General features: G+C 38.0%; 2 protein-coding genes across 2 annotated transcripts in view; one reads left to right on the forward strand and one right to left on the reverse strand.

Moving 5' to 3' along the window:
* LOC101896479 (MOXD1 homolog 2-like) overlaps positions 1-17,656 on the forward strand; it is a 157,045-nt gene that overhangs the window by 9,884 nt on the left and 129,505 nt on the right. The gene's annotated exons all lie outside the window — the stretch shown is intronic.
* LOC131805754 (uncharacterized) lies at positions 6,891-9,678 on the reverse strand. The gene is made up of 2 exons (XM_059129323.1): positions 7,033-9,678; positions 6,891-6,973 (listed from the first exon to the last, which is right to left on the reverse strand). Exon 1 carries the CDS (start codon positions 9,659-9,661, stop codon positions 7,226-7,228), a length of 2,436 nt encoding a protein of 811 aa, XP_058985306.1. The 5' UTR covers positions 9,662-9,678; the 3' UTR covers positions 6,891-6,973; positions 7,033-7,225.

Below are 17,656 nucleotides of genomic sequence, written 5' to 3' on the forward strand. Positions count from 1 at the left end.
ACGAATTAGGATAGGAAGCTAAAATTTTGTGCAGATCTGTCTTTTGTCTGCAGGAAGGTCAAGTTCGAAGATGGGCTATATCGGTCCGCGATATAACGATATCCCCCGATATTCGGTATTTTCATGATTTAAGTCACATTTTTCAACGCAATTGTCTGAAAATCCACACAAGGAGTTCCCTATGGGAACTTTATCTCTTGGAAAAGAATTATCTATTTATGTCCACGATATCGTATAGCCCCCACATAACGGTAACCCCCGATATTCGGTCCACGATATCGACCTGCACAGACAATTTTCTGTCTTAGGCTGTAGTATCCATTTCGAACTTCAAATATCAAATTTAAAACAATTCTAGTGTATAATGTCGCAAAAATCATCAAAATACCGAATATCGGGAGGTACCGTTATATGGGGGATATACCAAAACGTGGACCTACATGGCCCATTTCAAGTCCTACAGACAAAAAAAACAGTTTAGTAAAATTTTAATAGTCTACTTCATTTCGTTCGGAAGCTAGAGTGATTTCCACATATAGTCGGACGGGTAGACGGACGGACATCGCTAAATCGACATAGAATTGTATGCTGATCAAGAATATATATATTTTTGTGGGGTCTAAAATATCTATTTCGAGGTGTTACAAACGGAATGACATGCTTAATATACTCACCATACTATGGTGGAGGGTATACAAATACCGAATATAGAAAGTTGCCGTTATATTGGGCCCTATACGAAGACGCGGACCTGTATATGCTATTTTTGTCATAGGCCATTATGATATTCAAATATGAAACTTGAAACCATTCCGACTAAAAATGTCGCTAAAATTATCAAAATACCGAATATATGTAGGTACCATTATATTGGGGCTGCATGCAGACGTGGACCTGCATACGCAATATTCTGTCATAGGATTTGGTATCCATTAAGAACATTTAATTCTAAAACATTTCCGATGAAGAAAATGTGACACAAACCATCATAATGCCGAATATCTCAAGGTATGGTAATATGGGGACTACAACAAAACTAATATCTATATTGACAGTTCTATGCAAGAATGTCGATTAAGAGATATCCGTCCGCCTGTCTGTCTATCCGTCTTTGGAAATCACTGCAGCTTCCGAGGTTAATAAAAATCTGCAAGACTTTTGATATTGAAAATGGACTATATTATGAAAGTATAGCCCATTTTCAATACCAAAAGTCTTGCAGATTTTCAGCACCCTCCTGATACTAGGCACATTTTTTTACAGAATTGTTTCAAATTTGGTGTTTGAGACTCGCAATGCATAATAATACTTGTAGTAGAAAATTGTCTATATATGTTCACGTTTTGGTACAGCCTCCATATGACAGTTTTACCCACATTGTTTTGCTTTGAAAACTTAAACAACATGCAACCATGTTACAATAAGGAGGTAGACAAGCTTCGTAAAAGTAGAGAAATATATCCCTATATATAACACCTGTCAGAATTATTCAAAATTAGAATCAACATGTTGTTCTAATTTATATATTATTTTCCTTATTTTGAATAATGATTGAAAAGCGTGAAAGATTTTCCTTCAAAAATATTATGCCACTTGATCAATCTTTCAATTCCATGGCAAAAATGGTGATTATCTTCAATTTACGTGCTGTAATGTTCGTTTCTTCCAATCATTGATTTTAAAAATATATTATACTAGCTGGACGGGTAATTCACACATCTGGCTCACATAAGTGGCACAATTTTTAGTATAAATGATGACTCGACTAAAGAGAAATGAATATGCATTTCAAAAATGTCAATATAGGTTCACGTACCGGGCGATTTTTTCAAAAAACCTAATCCCATTTTCTAGCCAGATGTTTTAATTTGTGAGTTGGAAACCCAAATAATATAGCACATTTATTAAACAGTACACATCAACTGTTTATAACATGTAAGGTGGTTCTCTACCAAAGTAGCCTAAATACACATTTTAAGCCAAATCGATTCGAAAATATAATCAAAACCCTCGAAATAGGTAAAATCAGGAGGTACTTTTATATGAGGGCTACTCCAAAACATTGAAATTGAAATTTTTCCGCGAAGAGGTGACCTAGAATGTGACCAACACCCTGGAAATAGTTGAAATTAGCGGATGCCTTCATATAAGGCTTGGTCCCATACTTATAATTATATGAAAGAATGTGTTGTTCTTTCTAAAATCTCAAATAACCAACATTTAAGGAATTAAAAAAAGGGTTATATTACAATGCAGACCAACCTGAAACATATTTTGTACAAATGATTCTTTATATAACCAATAGGACTGCATCAAATTTAGAACTTTTTCAACCTCATAATTGACTAGGGCGCAGTGTAATTACTGACGATAGCACATAGTCCCCGTATGACGTTACCTATAAGTTAAGGTTACGGGTTTGTTTAAGGATTTCGGAAGAATTTTCAGCTGATATGAATCTTTTTCTTACTAAATTTTCAATTCGCTCCACTATTTTGTACAGTACGCATATTACATTGCCTCTTCATATTCGGTAGTTCACTGATTGCAGTCCCAATGAATTTTGCATTGGATGGATTATTTCCATATCTAGTCAATTTTTTGGAGTTTCCGACCTCAGGTTCGATAGTAATTTCTAAATAGAAATCCTGTATTCTAAACGTTGTAAACACAAATCCAAAACCAAAAATTCAATTCAAAATATCTAAAACCGACAACAATTGATTTATATATATATATATATATATATATAAATCAATATATATATATATATATATATATATATATATATATATATATATATATATATATATATATATATATATATATATATATATATATATATATATTGATTTATATATTGATTTATATATATATATATATAAATCAATTGTTGTCGGTTTTAGATATTTTGAATTGAATTTTTGGTTTTGGATTTGTGTTTACAACGTTTAGAATACCGTGCTGTGTGGTATTTTGTTTTGTCCGCCTCATAATTAGGGGCAGAATGATTTCAGAATGGTCAAAGATAATTACTCTTCTAAGAATGGAATTTATTTATTTTTGTCATTTAAATTGTGCTGTGGAGACCCCATAAAGTTCATATTTTTCATCATAGTATAATTCAATGACGATCAGAGAAATTAATATTCGTAATTTTTTATGTTTCTGCCAAAATTTCCGACTGAATGCGTTTGACAATGCGGAGTTTATGTCGTAGAGTACATCCCAAATCTACGTTCCCAACCAATATTCTCTGGGGGTTACAAATTCAATAGAATATAAAATTTTCTTTTCTGACAAAACATTTTTTGGAAAACTGGACTTGGAGGTACACTCATGTAAGAACTATACTCAAACAAATGCCTAAAGGGACAATTATCTGTAAAATGATTCTCTACCCCAGAGTAGCCTAAATACAATTTTTTTAGCCAAATCAATTGATGAATGTGGTCAAGACCAAGATGGACCCTACTCCGAATATTGAAAATTTCATGAGAAGAGGTTTTCTACACCCTTAGAAAAAAAATGCTAAATAAAGTCCTAAATGTGAAAAAAATGTCCAAGACCCTGAAAATTACTTAAATCATATGATGGTTACACCAAAATGTGGTCATTTTTTGCGACGATGGTTTCTTCTCAAATTACCAACCTTTGCTGAAATGACTATGCAAAATATGGTTCAAATGTAAACTATACTCGAAATCGGGCTGTACCCTTAACCGAGGGTCATATATGATGACCTGCAAAAGCGATTTAAGATGTCTTGAAAGTTTAGGAAGAATTTCTAGAAGGATATAAATCCTTTTTTTACTAAATTTTCAATTCGCACTACGATTTTGCACCCTTTATATTCGGTATTTCACTGATTGCAGTCCCAATGAATTGCATTTTTTAAGTTCTCATTGAACGGATTATTGTCATATGAAAGAAGTAGGATGTACGTAAGTTACTCATTTCATTTTTAATATTATTCATTTAAAATTCAAAATAATAAAAAATGTTCACTTTAATATAGTATATCAAATTAAACAAAAAATCACACCAAAAAGATATTTTTCATTCATATTTTTATTGGCATAATTTACCGCAATTTTTTTGCCAGGATACCATTCTAAAAATGTATGAATTGTCAAAATCCGCCAAGCCGTTCTTTAGTTATAAGCGTAGTACCTAATATAACTTACTTTTATGAAAATAGTTCTTTATTTTGTTCACAAAAAATCGATTGAATTGAATATGATAAGCCAAATTGAAAAATCATTTAAAATTTTAGCGTACATTATATAAAATTTACAAAACAAGAAAAGAAAAAGAACAAATCTTCACCTTGTTCGATGATTTTTTACAGCAAAAGTTGAAAGGTCCTTGGGATGTTTATCAATAGAGTGTACTATTATTATAAAATTCGATTCCAATTAAAATTTTTTCGATTTTTTCGGATTTGAGAATTTTTGCAATGAGATCTTTTTTCGTGATTTTTTAGCGATTTTGAAATAGTAATTATCTTTTAACTTTGGTGTGACCGCGTTAAATTATTTCGGTATCATTTATTCCGTTTCACCACCACATAATTCGGTACTACACTTCAATGTAACCCGCCTTCAATTTAAATTCTCAAGAAATTAAGTCAATTAAATAAATTGGTATTAATATTCCAATTCAAAAATTAAATATAGACAAGTTAAAAAGCAATAAGTTCGGCCGGGCCGAACTTTTAATACCCTCCACAATTTGCAACGAATTTGGAAATTTTTAAAAAATAAAATCCTTAAAAAATTCTGTTAAAATTTTAAAAAATACCGCATATAGCCGTTATATTGGGGTCTATACGACATGGACATACATAGGCATTGTTTGTCATAAGCCATTACCATATTCATATTGGAAACTTGAAATAAACGGTGAATAATGTAGCTAAAATCATTAAAATATCGTATATAAGGAGGTGCCGTTAAATTGGAGCTGTGCAAAGACCTGGATCAGCATAGACAATTTTCTGTCACAGGCTGTAGCATCTACTACGAACTTCAAATACCACATTTCAAACAATTTCGGTGGGTATTGTACCTAAAATCGTCAAAATACCGAATATGGGGAGGTACTGATATATGGGGCCTATACGAAGACCTGGACCCGAACAGACAATTTTCTGTCACAGACTGTAGTATTCATTACGAACTTCAAATACCAATTTTGAAACAATTCCGGTGAATAATGTCGCTAAAGTCATCAAAATACCGAATATCGGGAGGTACCGTTATATGGGGGCTATACGAAGACGTGGACTTGCACAGACAATTTTCTGTCTTAGAGTGTAGTATCCATTTTGAGCTTCAAGTACCAAATTTGAAACAATTCCCGTGAATAATGTCGTTAAAATCACCAAAATACCGAATATCAGGAGGCACCGTTATATGGGGGCTATACGAAGACATGGACTTGCACAGACAATTTTCTATCTTAGACTGTAGTATTCATTACGAACTTCAAATACCAATTATCAAACAATTCCGGTGAATAATGTCGCTAAAATCATGAAAATACCGAATATAGGGAGGTACTGATATTGGGGCCTATACGAAGACCTGCGGGTCGCACAGACAATTTTCTGTCACAGACTGTAGTTCCTATAACGAACTTCAAATATCAAATTTGAAACAATTCCCGTAAATAATGTCGTTAAAATCATCAAAATACCGAATATCGGGAGGTAGCGTTTATGGGGGCTATACGAAGACATGGACTTGCACAGACAATTTTCTATATTAGACTGTAGTATTCATTACGAACTTCAAATACCAATTTTGAAACAATTCCGGTGAATAATGTCGCTAAAATCATCAAAATACCGAATAAAGGGAGGTACCGTTATATGGGGGCTATACGAAGACGTGGACCTGCACAGACAATTTTCTGTCTTAGGGTATAGTATCCATTTTGAACTTCAAATACCAAATTTGAAACAATGCCGGTGAAAAATGTCCCTAAAATCATCAAAATACCGAATATAGGGAGGTACCGTTATATGGGGGCTATATGAAAACGTGGACCTACATGGCCCATTTACGAACTTAACCTGCCTACTGGAAAAATAAACACGTGTGCAAAATTTTAGCCATCTATCTCAATTCATTCGAAAGATAGCGTGATTACAACAGACAGACAGACAGACAGACGAACAGACGGACGGACATCGCTAAATCGACTTAGAATTTTACGCTGATCAAGAATATATATACTTTGTTGGGTCTGACATGAGTATTTCGAGCCTTTCAAAATACCTCAAATCGGCCAAATAAGAGTACATTTGATCGACGAATATTAGGATATAATATTATATGAGGGCTATATCTGAAAAGGAACAATTATACACCTTTTGCAACGTCAATCATCCTAAGAATAATATAAAAAACTGTGCAAAGTTTGAAAGACACATATTAAATTTGGTGGATTCTATCGTAATTGAAGAGGCTCACTGACATAATTTAAACACCAAAGGTTTCTACCCTTTAGCATACTTTGTGGCTTCCTTAACTTTGATGAAACTTTATTTATGATAGGTAAATTGAGATCATATTGCCAGGATTTAAATTTAGAAATTACTATCGATTCGGAGGTCCAAAACTCCAGAAAAATTGACTATATATGGAAATAACCCATCCAATGAGAACTCAAAATTAAAAATTCATTGGGACTGCATTCAGTGAAATACCGAATATGAAGAGGCACTGTAATAGGCGGACTATACACTATAGTGGAGCGAATTGAAAATTTTGTGGGAAAATGAATCATATTCTCTTCCGAACCCTTAAAAGTAACCTTAAATAACAGGTAACGTTATTCGGGGACTATGCGCCATCGTCAGTAATTACAATGCGCCGCAAACAGTGTTGCTGACTGCGGCTAGAAGGGCAGGAGGCTTGCGTTAAACGGACAATAAAACACGTTTATATTGTTGCTGCGTTTATTTCTACGAAAACATAACTGTTAATTTACCAAAAAATACAAATATAAATGACGGACACTTACCGCAGTTTTGCGCCTCCTTCTTCAACGAATATCAAATTTAAAATGAGCTAATTGCGCTCAGCAACGATAAGCACAAATATGCAAAGAAAGAGGAATCAGCAAACTGCGGTAATTCAATACAAAGTGACAATGCAAATAATAATCGATAGAATCAAAATAACAATTATCGATAACATCAAATAATAGGCCTGATCTACAACACCCCCACCCCCGTGGAGCGATCAGCTTCACTAATTTCTATGTCCAAAACAGCTAACTTGGATACCGGACGTTGCAGTACTCCGGACGAAGTCTTCACATCAGCTCTTCTTGGCACACCATCCGTACCCGTGTAGACACAAGTGACCAAACCTCTCCGCCATTGACTCCTTGGAACATTTGGGTCGCAGATGAAAACCACATTTCCAGCACTGATTGGTTGAGTATATTCACACCACTTAACTCTCCTGGTGAGAGTGGGTAAGTATTCTGCAATCCACCGCTTCCAAAATCTATCTCGAAGACACCTCAGAACTCTCCATTGTTTTTTCAGGGAAAAAAGCTTCCCGTCGGGTTCATTCACTGGCGGGGTAGGTGCAACATTTCCCGAGCCAATTAAAAAATGGTTAGGAGTAAGTGGTTCCTCCTCATCAGGACTTATTGGCAAGTGAGTTAGTGGGCGGGAATTCACTATATTCTCTGCTTCGATTAAAAGAGACTGTAGTACATGTTCTCGAGGTGAGATTTCTTTCAGTGTATGCCGCAAAACTTTTTTCACACACTGTACCATTCTTTCCCAAGCGCCACCTTCCGAAGGATTAGCCGGACAATTAAAAATCCATTCAATTCCTCTCTTGGATAACTCACTCTGGATTCTATTAGCATCAAAGGCTTCGGTGAATCTTTTAGACTCCTCGTTGGCCCCAATAAAATTTGTCCCGTTATCGGAACGAATCCTGGTTGGAACACCTCTACGATTAATGAAATTCCTTATGGCAATGATACACGAATCCGTTGACAAGTCATGCGCTAATTCCAGATGTATAGCACGTATTGTTAAGCATGTAAACAATGCTACCCACCTTTTCTCGGATCTCCTTCCAATTGTTACAGTAATTGGTCCAAAATAATCAAGTCCTGTATATTTGAACGGCGGAATATTAGGATCAAGGCGGTCTAATGGCAGCTGCCCCATGATGGGCAATCGTGGTAAACATTTTCTAGATCGGCATAAAAAACACTCGGCAACTACTGTCTTCAACAAAGAACGTACTTGTGGTATCCAATACTTTTTTCGAATTTCACACACCGTAGCCTCGTGATTTTGGTGCATCATCTGGCGATGATGATGCATGACTAAAAGTTTCGTAAACTGATGATTTTTAGGCAATATTATTGGCCTTTTCACGTTGTATGATAGGTAGCTGGCAGCATCTATTCTTCCATATACTCTTAAAAGACCATTACCATCAATATAGGGAGATAAACTAATCAAACTACTGTTCTTTGAAACTGGCTGCCCTTTTTCAATGCAACTTAACTCGGCAGAAAACCTTTCTCTTTGTACTAGGCGGCATAATATTTCTTCGGCGCAATTTAATTCACGGGACGTGAGACCATACTGTTCCGAATCGTCAAAAATATTTCGGCATCTTTTCACAAAACGAATAATCCAACAAGTCGACCTTATTATTCTTGTAAATGACGAAAACCGGTTAAAATCAATAAAATCATTCTCAACAATCAATAATGATGTTTTCGGATGATTTTCCTCAATATCATTAGCACAGGTGGTGTCAATTACTCTAGTAGGCCAGTCATGTTCAGTCATTCTCAAGAAAGCAGGACCTCTTAACCATCGGGACGACATGGAAAAGTCAATATTGTTGAATGACCTGGTGCCTTCATCGGCTACATTTTCACTTGTTGGAACCCATCTCCAATTCTCTATTTTTGTTGATGACAATATTTCAGAAATTCGATGGGCGACGTACTGTTTATATTGTCTGTGGCTGCTGGCTATCCATCGTAACACTGTTGTGGAGTCACTCCACAAAACAATCTTTTCTGGGGTCAAAATATGAGATGACATAATAGTCTGCATTAATCTAGTTCCCAAAACGGCAGCTTGTAGCTCCAGACGCGGAATCGTAACTTTTTTCAGAGGTGCACATTTAATTTTAGAAGTGATGAAGCTGGTATCAGTGTACTCATTCGAAATGTACCTCCAATATGCCACTGCAGCAAAGGCATCCTCACTGGCATCAACAAAGATATGAAGCTGTAGTGATGTTGGCAAACCTGTTTGAAAATAATGTCTAGGGACGCTAAATTTGGCAACATTTTTCATCTGACCTCTCCACCTTTCCCATATGGCATGTAAATCGTCAGGAATAATATCATCCCATCGACAATCGTGTTTCCAAATCTGTCGCATTAATAATTTTCCACCCACTGTAAAGTGGCCCAAAAGTCCAAGGGGGTCAAATGTAGACATTATAATGCTTAAAAGTTTCCTTTTTGTTGGTTTCAGTTCTCCAGAAATTATGGATGAATCGACTCGATTGAATTTTAAGTTGAACATAAACGTATCACTAGAAGGCTCCCAATATAATCCTAAGACCTTCTCTGCTCCGTTATTAATCGGCATTGCTTTCAAACTACCATCAAGTGTTTGGGAGACATCCTTCGAGTTTGATATGAAGTTCCTCAATTCAAATCCGCCATTTTTGTGAATTTCTTTCACTTGTTTAGAAATAATGATAGCTTCATCTACACTTTCAAAGCTATCTACAAAATCATCAACATAATGGTTCTCGCTAATGGCTTCAATCGCTCTTGGATTATAGTGCAAATGTTCTTTAGCATTTGCTTTCATGACAAAAATGGCTGAGCATGGTGAGCAGGCTGCACCGAAGATCATGACCTGCATCTCGTATACACCCGGTGGCTCTTTCTGATTTCCATCCCTCCATAGGAATCGCTGGGAAACTCTATCACTCGGCTGAATTTTAACTTGGTGAAACATTTCACATATATCGGCACCAACTGCTATTTTGCCTCGGCGGAAACTATACAGTATAGTCAACAAGGAAGCTATATTTTGAGGTCCTTTTAACAGCATAGAATTCAGCGAAATATTGTTTACCTTGGCGGCTGCATCAAAAACGAGTCTTAACTTTTCAGGTTTGTTCGGGTTGACTACCCCGAAGTGCGGCAAATACCATTTTCTTTCACTAGAAATTCGTACCTCGTCTGATTGTAGTTTCCGAACATATCCTTTCTCTATGTATTTATCTATAATTTCCCTGTAGGCCGCAGAGAACTTGGGATCTCGTTTCATCTTCCTTTCAATTCCTTCCAGACGACTAAGTGCCATCGGGTAACTATCTGGGAGACGAATCTCATCTTGTTTCCACAACAGCCCAGTTTGAAATCGATCTCCAATTCGTTGAGTGGTTTCTTCAAGAATTCTCTTGGCTCTAACATCATCATCGCTTTCAACTAAAGGAGCAGATCTAACTCCCATACCTTCCACATTAAAATAATCAGCTACTATTTGATGTAATTCGTCTTTGTTTTCCACCGAAATAAACAAAGATGACTTCTGAATTGAGGATAAAGAGTGACATGGCCCGAAAACAACCCATCCCAATTCCGTATTACATGCAAATGGTCCAAATTCATTATTTATTTTACAATTCGATGGCAACCCTAGAGACGCGTGGTCCAATCCAATCAAAAGCTTTGGCACTACATTGGAGTAGGGTTTCACGGGAGGAAATTTACAGTTCTTAAAGGCTGATAAAATTTCATCTTGACTCAAGGACTGCATCGGAAGGTTGAGATTAGATACTGCATACACATTTTTTAGTAGATGGCAACCCTTTTTACCAGATCCACTCACTTTTATGTTGAAGGATGTCACGGGCTCTCTGGCTGATCGGCCTCCGAACCATTGAACATTGAGCGAAGTATTCTTTCCTCTTATCCCTATTTTTTCGGCAATATCGCTGTCCATCATGGTGATGGATGATCCATCATCAAAGAGGGCGTAGACTTCCATTGAACAATTGTTCCCGTACAATGTTACAGGCAGAACCCTAAAAAGAAGTTTCTTCTTATCTTCGGAATTGCAACTGAGAACATTTTGTTGAGATTTAGGATCAGGATTCGCCAAAGTTGGTGGTGGAACACAGGGGGTGGTGCACTCATGAAGTAATTTATGATGCCTTCGCTCGCATCCTTCCTCAGGGCATACTCGTCTACGTCGACAGTCTCGGGTTATATGTCCAGTGTGCAAACAGGAAAAACAGGCACGATTTTTTTTTACTTGTTTCCATCTATCTGGAACATTCAGGTTTAAAAACCGGCGGCAATCATAAATCCTATGTTGGCCCTGGCACATAGGGCATTGTATTTGTTGTCCGGTGGAATGCAATAAAACACGGCGCTTTTGGTCTTTATATTCCACATCCTGCACTATGCATATTAAATTAGCAATCTCGCAAAGCCAATCGCTGAAATGTATTATTGTAGGATATGGTTGAATTTGAGTGGCTACCCTGGCCCATTCTAATTTCTTACTCATTGGAAGCTTCGACACCAACTCCTCCAGAAGTGTAGGGTTAGCAATGTGATTTTGTCCATTCACGGATTGCAGGAAAACAGCTAAATTTTTAACTTTTGTTGAAAATGGCACTAACTTCCCTAAGTTATTTTCCGAAATCTGAGGCAATTCCCTGGCTTGGCGTAACTGACTATGTATGAGCTGCTCCGGTCTACCAAATCTAAAACAGAGTTGTTTAATTATGTCGTCGACGTTGTCAGGATGAATAAGCAGTGATTTGACGACTTCTCTGGCTTCACCTTTGAGCGACTTGTGCAAACGTTGATTATTTTCCAAATTCGTGTAACCATATGCTGCAGTTGACTGGTTGAAAGCTGTATAAAATAATGGCCAGTCGTCTGGATCACCACTGAATTCTGGCAAATCTTGAATTTTTCTTGGCATTGTGATCGCAGGTATGCTTGGATTTGGAAAAGTATCAAAGTGTTGAAAATTTTGCAATGGCTCCCATAATGGCATTGAACAGGTCGTAGCAGCGCTGGCATTACTGCTGGCTGCAGTTGGTGCTGATTGTAGTAGTGGCATCGCGGCAGAGGATGCGCTCGCCACTGTCGCTGCAGTTAAGTTTCCAATTGCTGAGGCAGCGTACGTCGACGGCATAACGGCTCTGGTGCTTGCTACAGGCTGAAACATGGCGGCGGTTGTATATGTGTGTGTGGTTGGGCAATTGGTATAGCGGGACCCAAATGCTGTTGGCGGCATGGCGGCTCTGGTGTCAATGGCGATTGCAAATGGCGTTTGCGAGGTTGAAACTGATGTGAGGTTATGGTCACTTACCTGGGATGATACGTTTCGGAGTGCATTTTGGAGTTCATGGCATTGGCGGTTGCTGTTGGTCAGCTTCTTTTGTGTTTCCGATAGCTGGCTTTTCAATAGGTTGACTTGTCTTTGCATCTCTGATGGACTGGCAGGACTTGTAGTCGACATCGGCACTGACATCTTCTGTCCGATAGTTTGCTGTTGGTGGCCACTTACTGTAGTGGCTGGATTTCCATTTAATTCCATGGAGGAAATAGGTGCTGGCTGCACAACACGTGAGGTTATAGGCTGTTCCCCACTTTTAATATTACCTCCGGCAGTTTGTGTGGTTGTTTTGTTTGTGACACTAATTAGCATTGACTCTGGCTGAGTCTGATCAGGATGATCATCTGTTACAGCATCTGCATTTATATTTCCTTGCAGACGAGGACTCCGGCGTGGTGGAGTATGCTGTAACATTTTCCAAAAGGTTGCTTATTTTGTGTCCACCAACAATTACCACGGCAACAAACTCAGTTCTTTGTATGAAAATACAAAAAACTGCAACATACAATAACAGCAAAATGCGAAATAAAAAAAATGTTGCTGACTGCGGCTAGAAGGGCAGGAGGCTTGCGTTAAACGGACAATAAAACACGTTTATATTGTTGCTGCGTTTATTTCTACGAAAACATAACTGTTAATTTACCAAAAATACAAATATAAATGACGGACACTTACCGCAGTTTTGCGCCTCCTTCTTCAACGAATATCAAATTTAAAATGAGCTAATTGCGCTCAGCAACGATAAGCACAAATATGCAAAGAAAGAGGAATCAGCAAACTGCGGTAATTCAATACAAAGTGACAATGCAAATAATAATCGATAGAATCAAAATAACAATTATCGATAACATCAAATAATAGGCCTGATCTACAACACCCCCACCCCCGTGGAGCGATCAGCTTCACTAATTTCTATGTCCAAAACAGCTAACTTGGATACCGGACGTTGCAGTACTCCGGACGAAGTCTTCACATCAGCTCTTCTTGGCACACCATCCGTACCCGTGTAGACACAAGTGACCAAACCTCTCCGCCATTGACTCCTTGGAACATTTGGGTCGCAGATGAAAACCACATTTCCAGCACTGATTGGTTGAGTATATTCACACCACTTAACTCTCCTGGTGAGAGTGGGTAAGTATTCTGCAATCCACCGCTTCCAAAATCTATCTCGAAGACACCTCAGAACTCTCCATTGTTTTTTCAGGGAAAAAAGCTTCCCGTCGGGTTCATTCACTGGCGGGGTAGGTGCAACATTTCCCGAGCCAATTAAAAAATGGTTAGGAGTAAGTGGTTCCTCCTCATCAGGACTTATTGGCAAGTGAGTTAGTGGGCGGGAATTCACTATATTCTCTGCTTCGATTAAAAGAGACTGTAGTACATGTTCTCGAGGTGAGATTTCTTTCAGTGTATGCCGCAAAACTTTTTTCACACACTGTACCATTCTTTCCCAAGCGCCACCTTCCGAAGGATTAGCCGGACAATTAAAAATCCATTCAATTCCTCTCTTGGATAACTCACTCTGGATTCTATTAGCATCAAAGGCTTCGGTGAATCTTTTAGACTCCTCGTTGGCCCCAATAAAATTTGTCCCGTTATCGGAACGAATCCTGGTTGGAACACCTCTACGATTAATGAAATTCCTTATGGCAATGATACACGAATCCGTTGACAAGTCATGCGCTAATTCCAGATGTATAGCACGTATTGTTAAGCATGTAAACAATGCTACCCACCTTTTCTCGGATCTCCTTCCAATTGTTACAGTAATTGGTCCAAAATAATCAAGTCCTGTATATTTGAACGGCGGAATATTAGGATCAAGGCGGTCTAATGGCAGCTGCCCCATGATGGGCAATCGTGGTAAACATTTTCTAGATCGGCATAAAAAACACTCGGCAACTACTGTCTTCAACAAAGAACGTACTTGTGGTATCCAATACTTTTTTCGAATTTCACACACCGTAGCCTCGTGATTTTGGTGCATCATCTGGCGATGATGATGCATGACTAAAAGTTTCGTAAACTGATGATTTTTAGGCAATATTATTGGCCTTTTCACGTTGTATGATAGGTAGCTGGCAGCATCTATTCTTCCATATACTCTTAAAAGACCATTACCATCAATATAGGGAGATAAACTAATCAAACTACTGTTCTTTGAAACTGGCTGCCCTTTTTCAATGCAACTTAACTCGGCAGAAAACCTTTCTCTTTGTACTAGGCGGCATAATATTTCTTCGGCGCAATTTAATTCACGGGACGTGAGACCATACTGTTCCGAATCGTCAAAAATATTTCGGCATCTTTTCACAAAACGAATAATCCAACAAGTCGACCTTATTATTCTTGTAAATGACGAAAACCGGTTAAAATCAATAAAATCATTCTCAACAATCAATAATGATGTTTTCGGATGATTTTCCTCAATATCATTAGCACAGGTGGTGTCAATTACTCTAGTAGGCCAGTCATGTTCAGTCATTCTCAAGAAAGCAGGACCTCTTAACCATCGGGACGACATGGAAAAGTCAATATTGTTGAATGACCTGGTGCCTTCATCGGCTACATTTTCACTTGTTGGAACCCATCTCCAATTCTCTATTTTTGTTGATGACAATATTTCAGAAATTCGATGGGCGACGTACTGTTTATATTGTCTGTGGCTGCTGGCTATCCATCGTAACACTGTTGTGGAGTCACTCCACAAAACAATCTTTTCTGGGGTCAAAATATGAGATGACATAATAGTCTGCATTAATCTAGTTCCCAAAACGGCAGCTTGTAGCTCCAGACGCGGAATCGTAACTTTTTTCAGAGGTGCACATTTAATTTTAGAAGTGATGAAGCTGGTATCAGTGTACTCATTCGAAATGTACCTCCAATATGCCACTGCAGCAAAGGCATCCTCACTGGCATCAACAAAGATATGAAGCTGTAGTGATGTTGGCAAACCTGTTTGAAAATAATGTCTAGGGACGCTAAATTTGGCAACATTTTTCATCTGACCTCTCCACCTTTCCCATATGGCATGTAAATCGTCAGGAATAATATCATCCCATCGACAATCGTGTTTCCAAATCTGTCGCATTAATAATTTTCCACCCACTGTAAAGTGGCCCAAAAGTCCAAGGGGGTCAAATGTAGACATTATAATGCTTAAAAGTTTCCTTTTTGTTGGTTTCAGTTCTCCAGAAATTATGGATGAATCGACTCGATTGAATTTTAAGTTGAACATAAACGTATCACTAGAAGGCTCCCAATATAATCCTAAGACCTTCTCTGCTCCGTTATTAATCGGCATTGCTTTCAAACTACCATCAAGTGTTTGGGAGACATCCTTCGAGTTTGATATGAAGTTCCTCAATTCAAATCCGCCATTTTTGTGAATTTCTTTCACTTGTTTAGAAATAATGATAGCTTCATCTACACTTTCAAAGCTATCTACAAAATCATCAACATAATGGTTCTCGCTAATGGCTTCAATCGCTCTTGGATTATAGTGCAAATGTTCTTTAGCATTTGCTTTCATGACAAAAATGGCTGAGCATGGTGAGCAGGCTGCACCGAAGATCATGACCTGCATCTCGTATACACCCGGTGGCTCTTTCTGATTTCCATCCCTCCATAGGAATCGCTGGGAAACTCTATCACTCGGCTGAATTTTAACTTGGTGAAACATTTCACATATATCGGCACCAACTGCTATTTTGCCTCGGCGGAAACTATACAGTATAGTCAACAAGGAAGCTATATTTTGAGGTCCTTTTAACAGCATAGAATTCAGCGAAATATTGTTTACCTTGGCGGCTGCATCAAAAACGAGTCTTAACTTTTCAGGTTTGTTCGGGTTGACTACCCCGAAGTGCGGCAAATACCATTTTCTTTCACTAGAAATTCGTACCTCGTCTGATTGTAGTTTCCGAACATATCCTTTCTCTATGTATTTATCTATAATTTCCCTGTAGGCCGCAGAGAACTTGGGATCTCGTTTCATCTTCCTTTCAATTCCTTCCAGACGACTAAGTGCCATCGGGTAACTATCTGGGAGACGAATCTCATCTTGTTTCCACAACAGCCCAGTTTGAAATCGATCTCCAATTCGTTGAGTGGTTTCTTCAAGAATTCTCTTGGCTCTAACATCATCATCGCTTTCAACTAAAGGAGCAGATCTAACTCCCATACCTTCCACATTAAAATAATCAGCTACTATTTGATGTAATTCGTCTTTGTTTTCCACCGAAATAAACAAAGATGACTTCTGAATTGAGGATAAAGAGTGACATGGCCCGAAAACAACCCATCCCAATTCCGTATTACATGCAAATGGTCCAAATTCATTATTTATTTTACAATTCGATGGCAACCCTAGAGACGCGTGGTCCAATCCAATCAAAAGCTTTGGCACTACATTGGAGTAGGGTTTCACGGGAGGAAATTTACAGTTCTTAAAGGCTGATAAAATTTCATCTTGACTCAAGGACTGCATCGGAAGGTTGAGATTAGATACTGCATACACATTTTTTAGTAGATGGCAACCCTTTTTACCAGATCCACTCACTTTTATGTTGAAGGATGTCACGGGCTCTCTGGCTGATCGGCCTCCGAACCATTGAACATTGAGCGAAGTATTCTTTCCTCTTATCCCTATTTTTTCGGCAATATCGCTGTCCATCATGGTGATGGATGATCCATCATCAAAGAGGGCGTAGACTTCCATTGAACAATTGTTCCCGTACAATGTTACAGGCAGAACCCTAAAAAGAAGTTTCTTCTTATCTTCGGAATTGCAACTGAGAACATTTTGTTGAGATTTAGGATCAGGATTCGCCAAAGTTGGTGGTGGAACACAGGGGGTGGTGCACTCATGAAGTAATTTATGATGCCTTCGCTCGCATCCTTCCTCAGGGCATACTCGTCTACGTCGACAGTCTCGGGTTATATGTCCAGTGTGCAAACAGGAAAAACAGGCACGATTTTTTTTTACTTGTTTCCATCTATCTGGAACATTCAGGTTTAAAAACCGGCGGCAATCATAAATCCTATGTTGGCCCTGGCACATAGGGCATTGTATTTGTTGTCCGGTGGAATGCAATAAAACACGGCGCTTTTGGTCTTTATATTCCACATCCTGCACTATGCATATTAAATTAGCAATCTCGCAAAGCCAATCGCTGAAATGTATTATTGTAGGATATGGTTGAATTTGAG

This window comes from Musca domestica, unplaced genomic scaffold (genome assembly GCF_030504385.1).
Source record: "Musca domestica strain aabys unplaced genomic scaffold, Musca_domestica.polishedcontigs.V.1.1 6, whole genome shotgun sequence".
Taxonomy (NCBI): Eukaryota; Metazoa; Arthropoda; class Insecta; order Diptera; family Muscidae; genus Musca; species Musca domestica.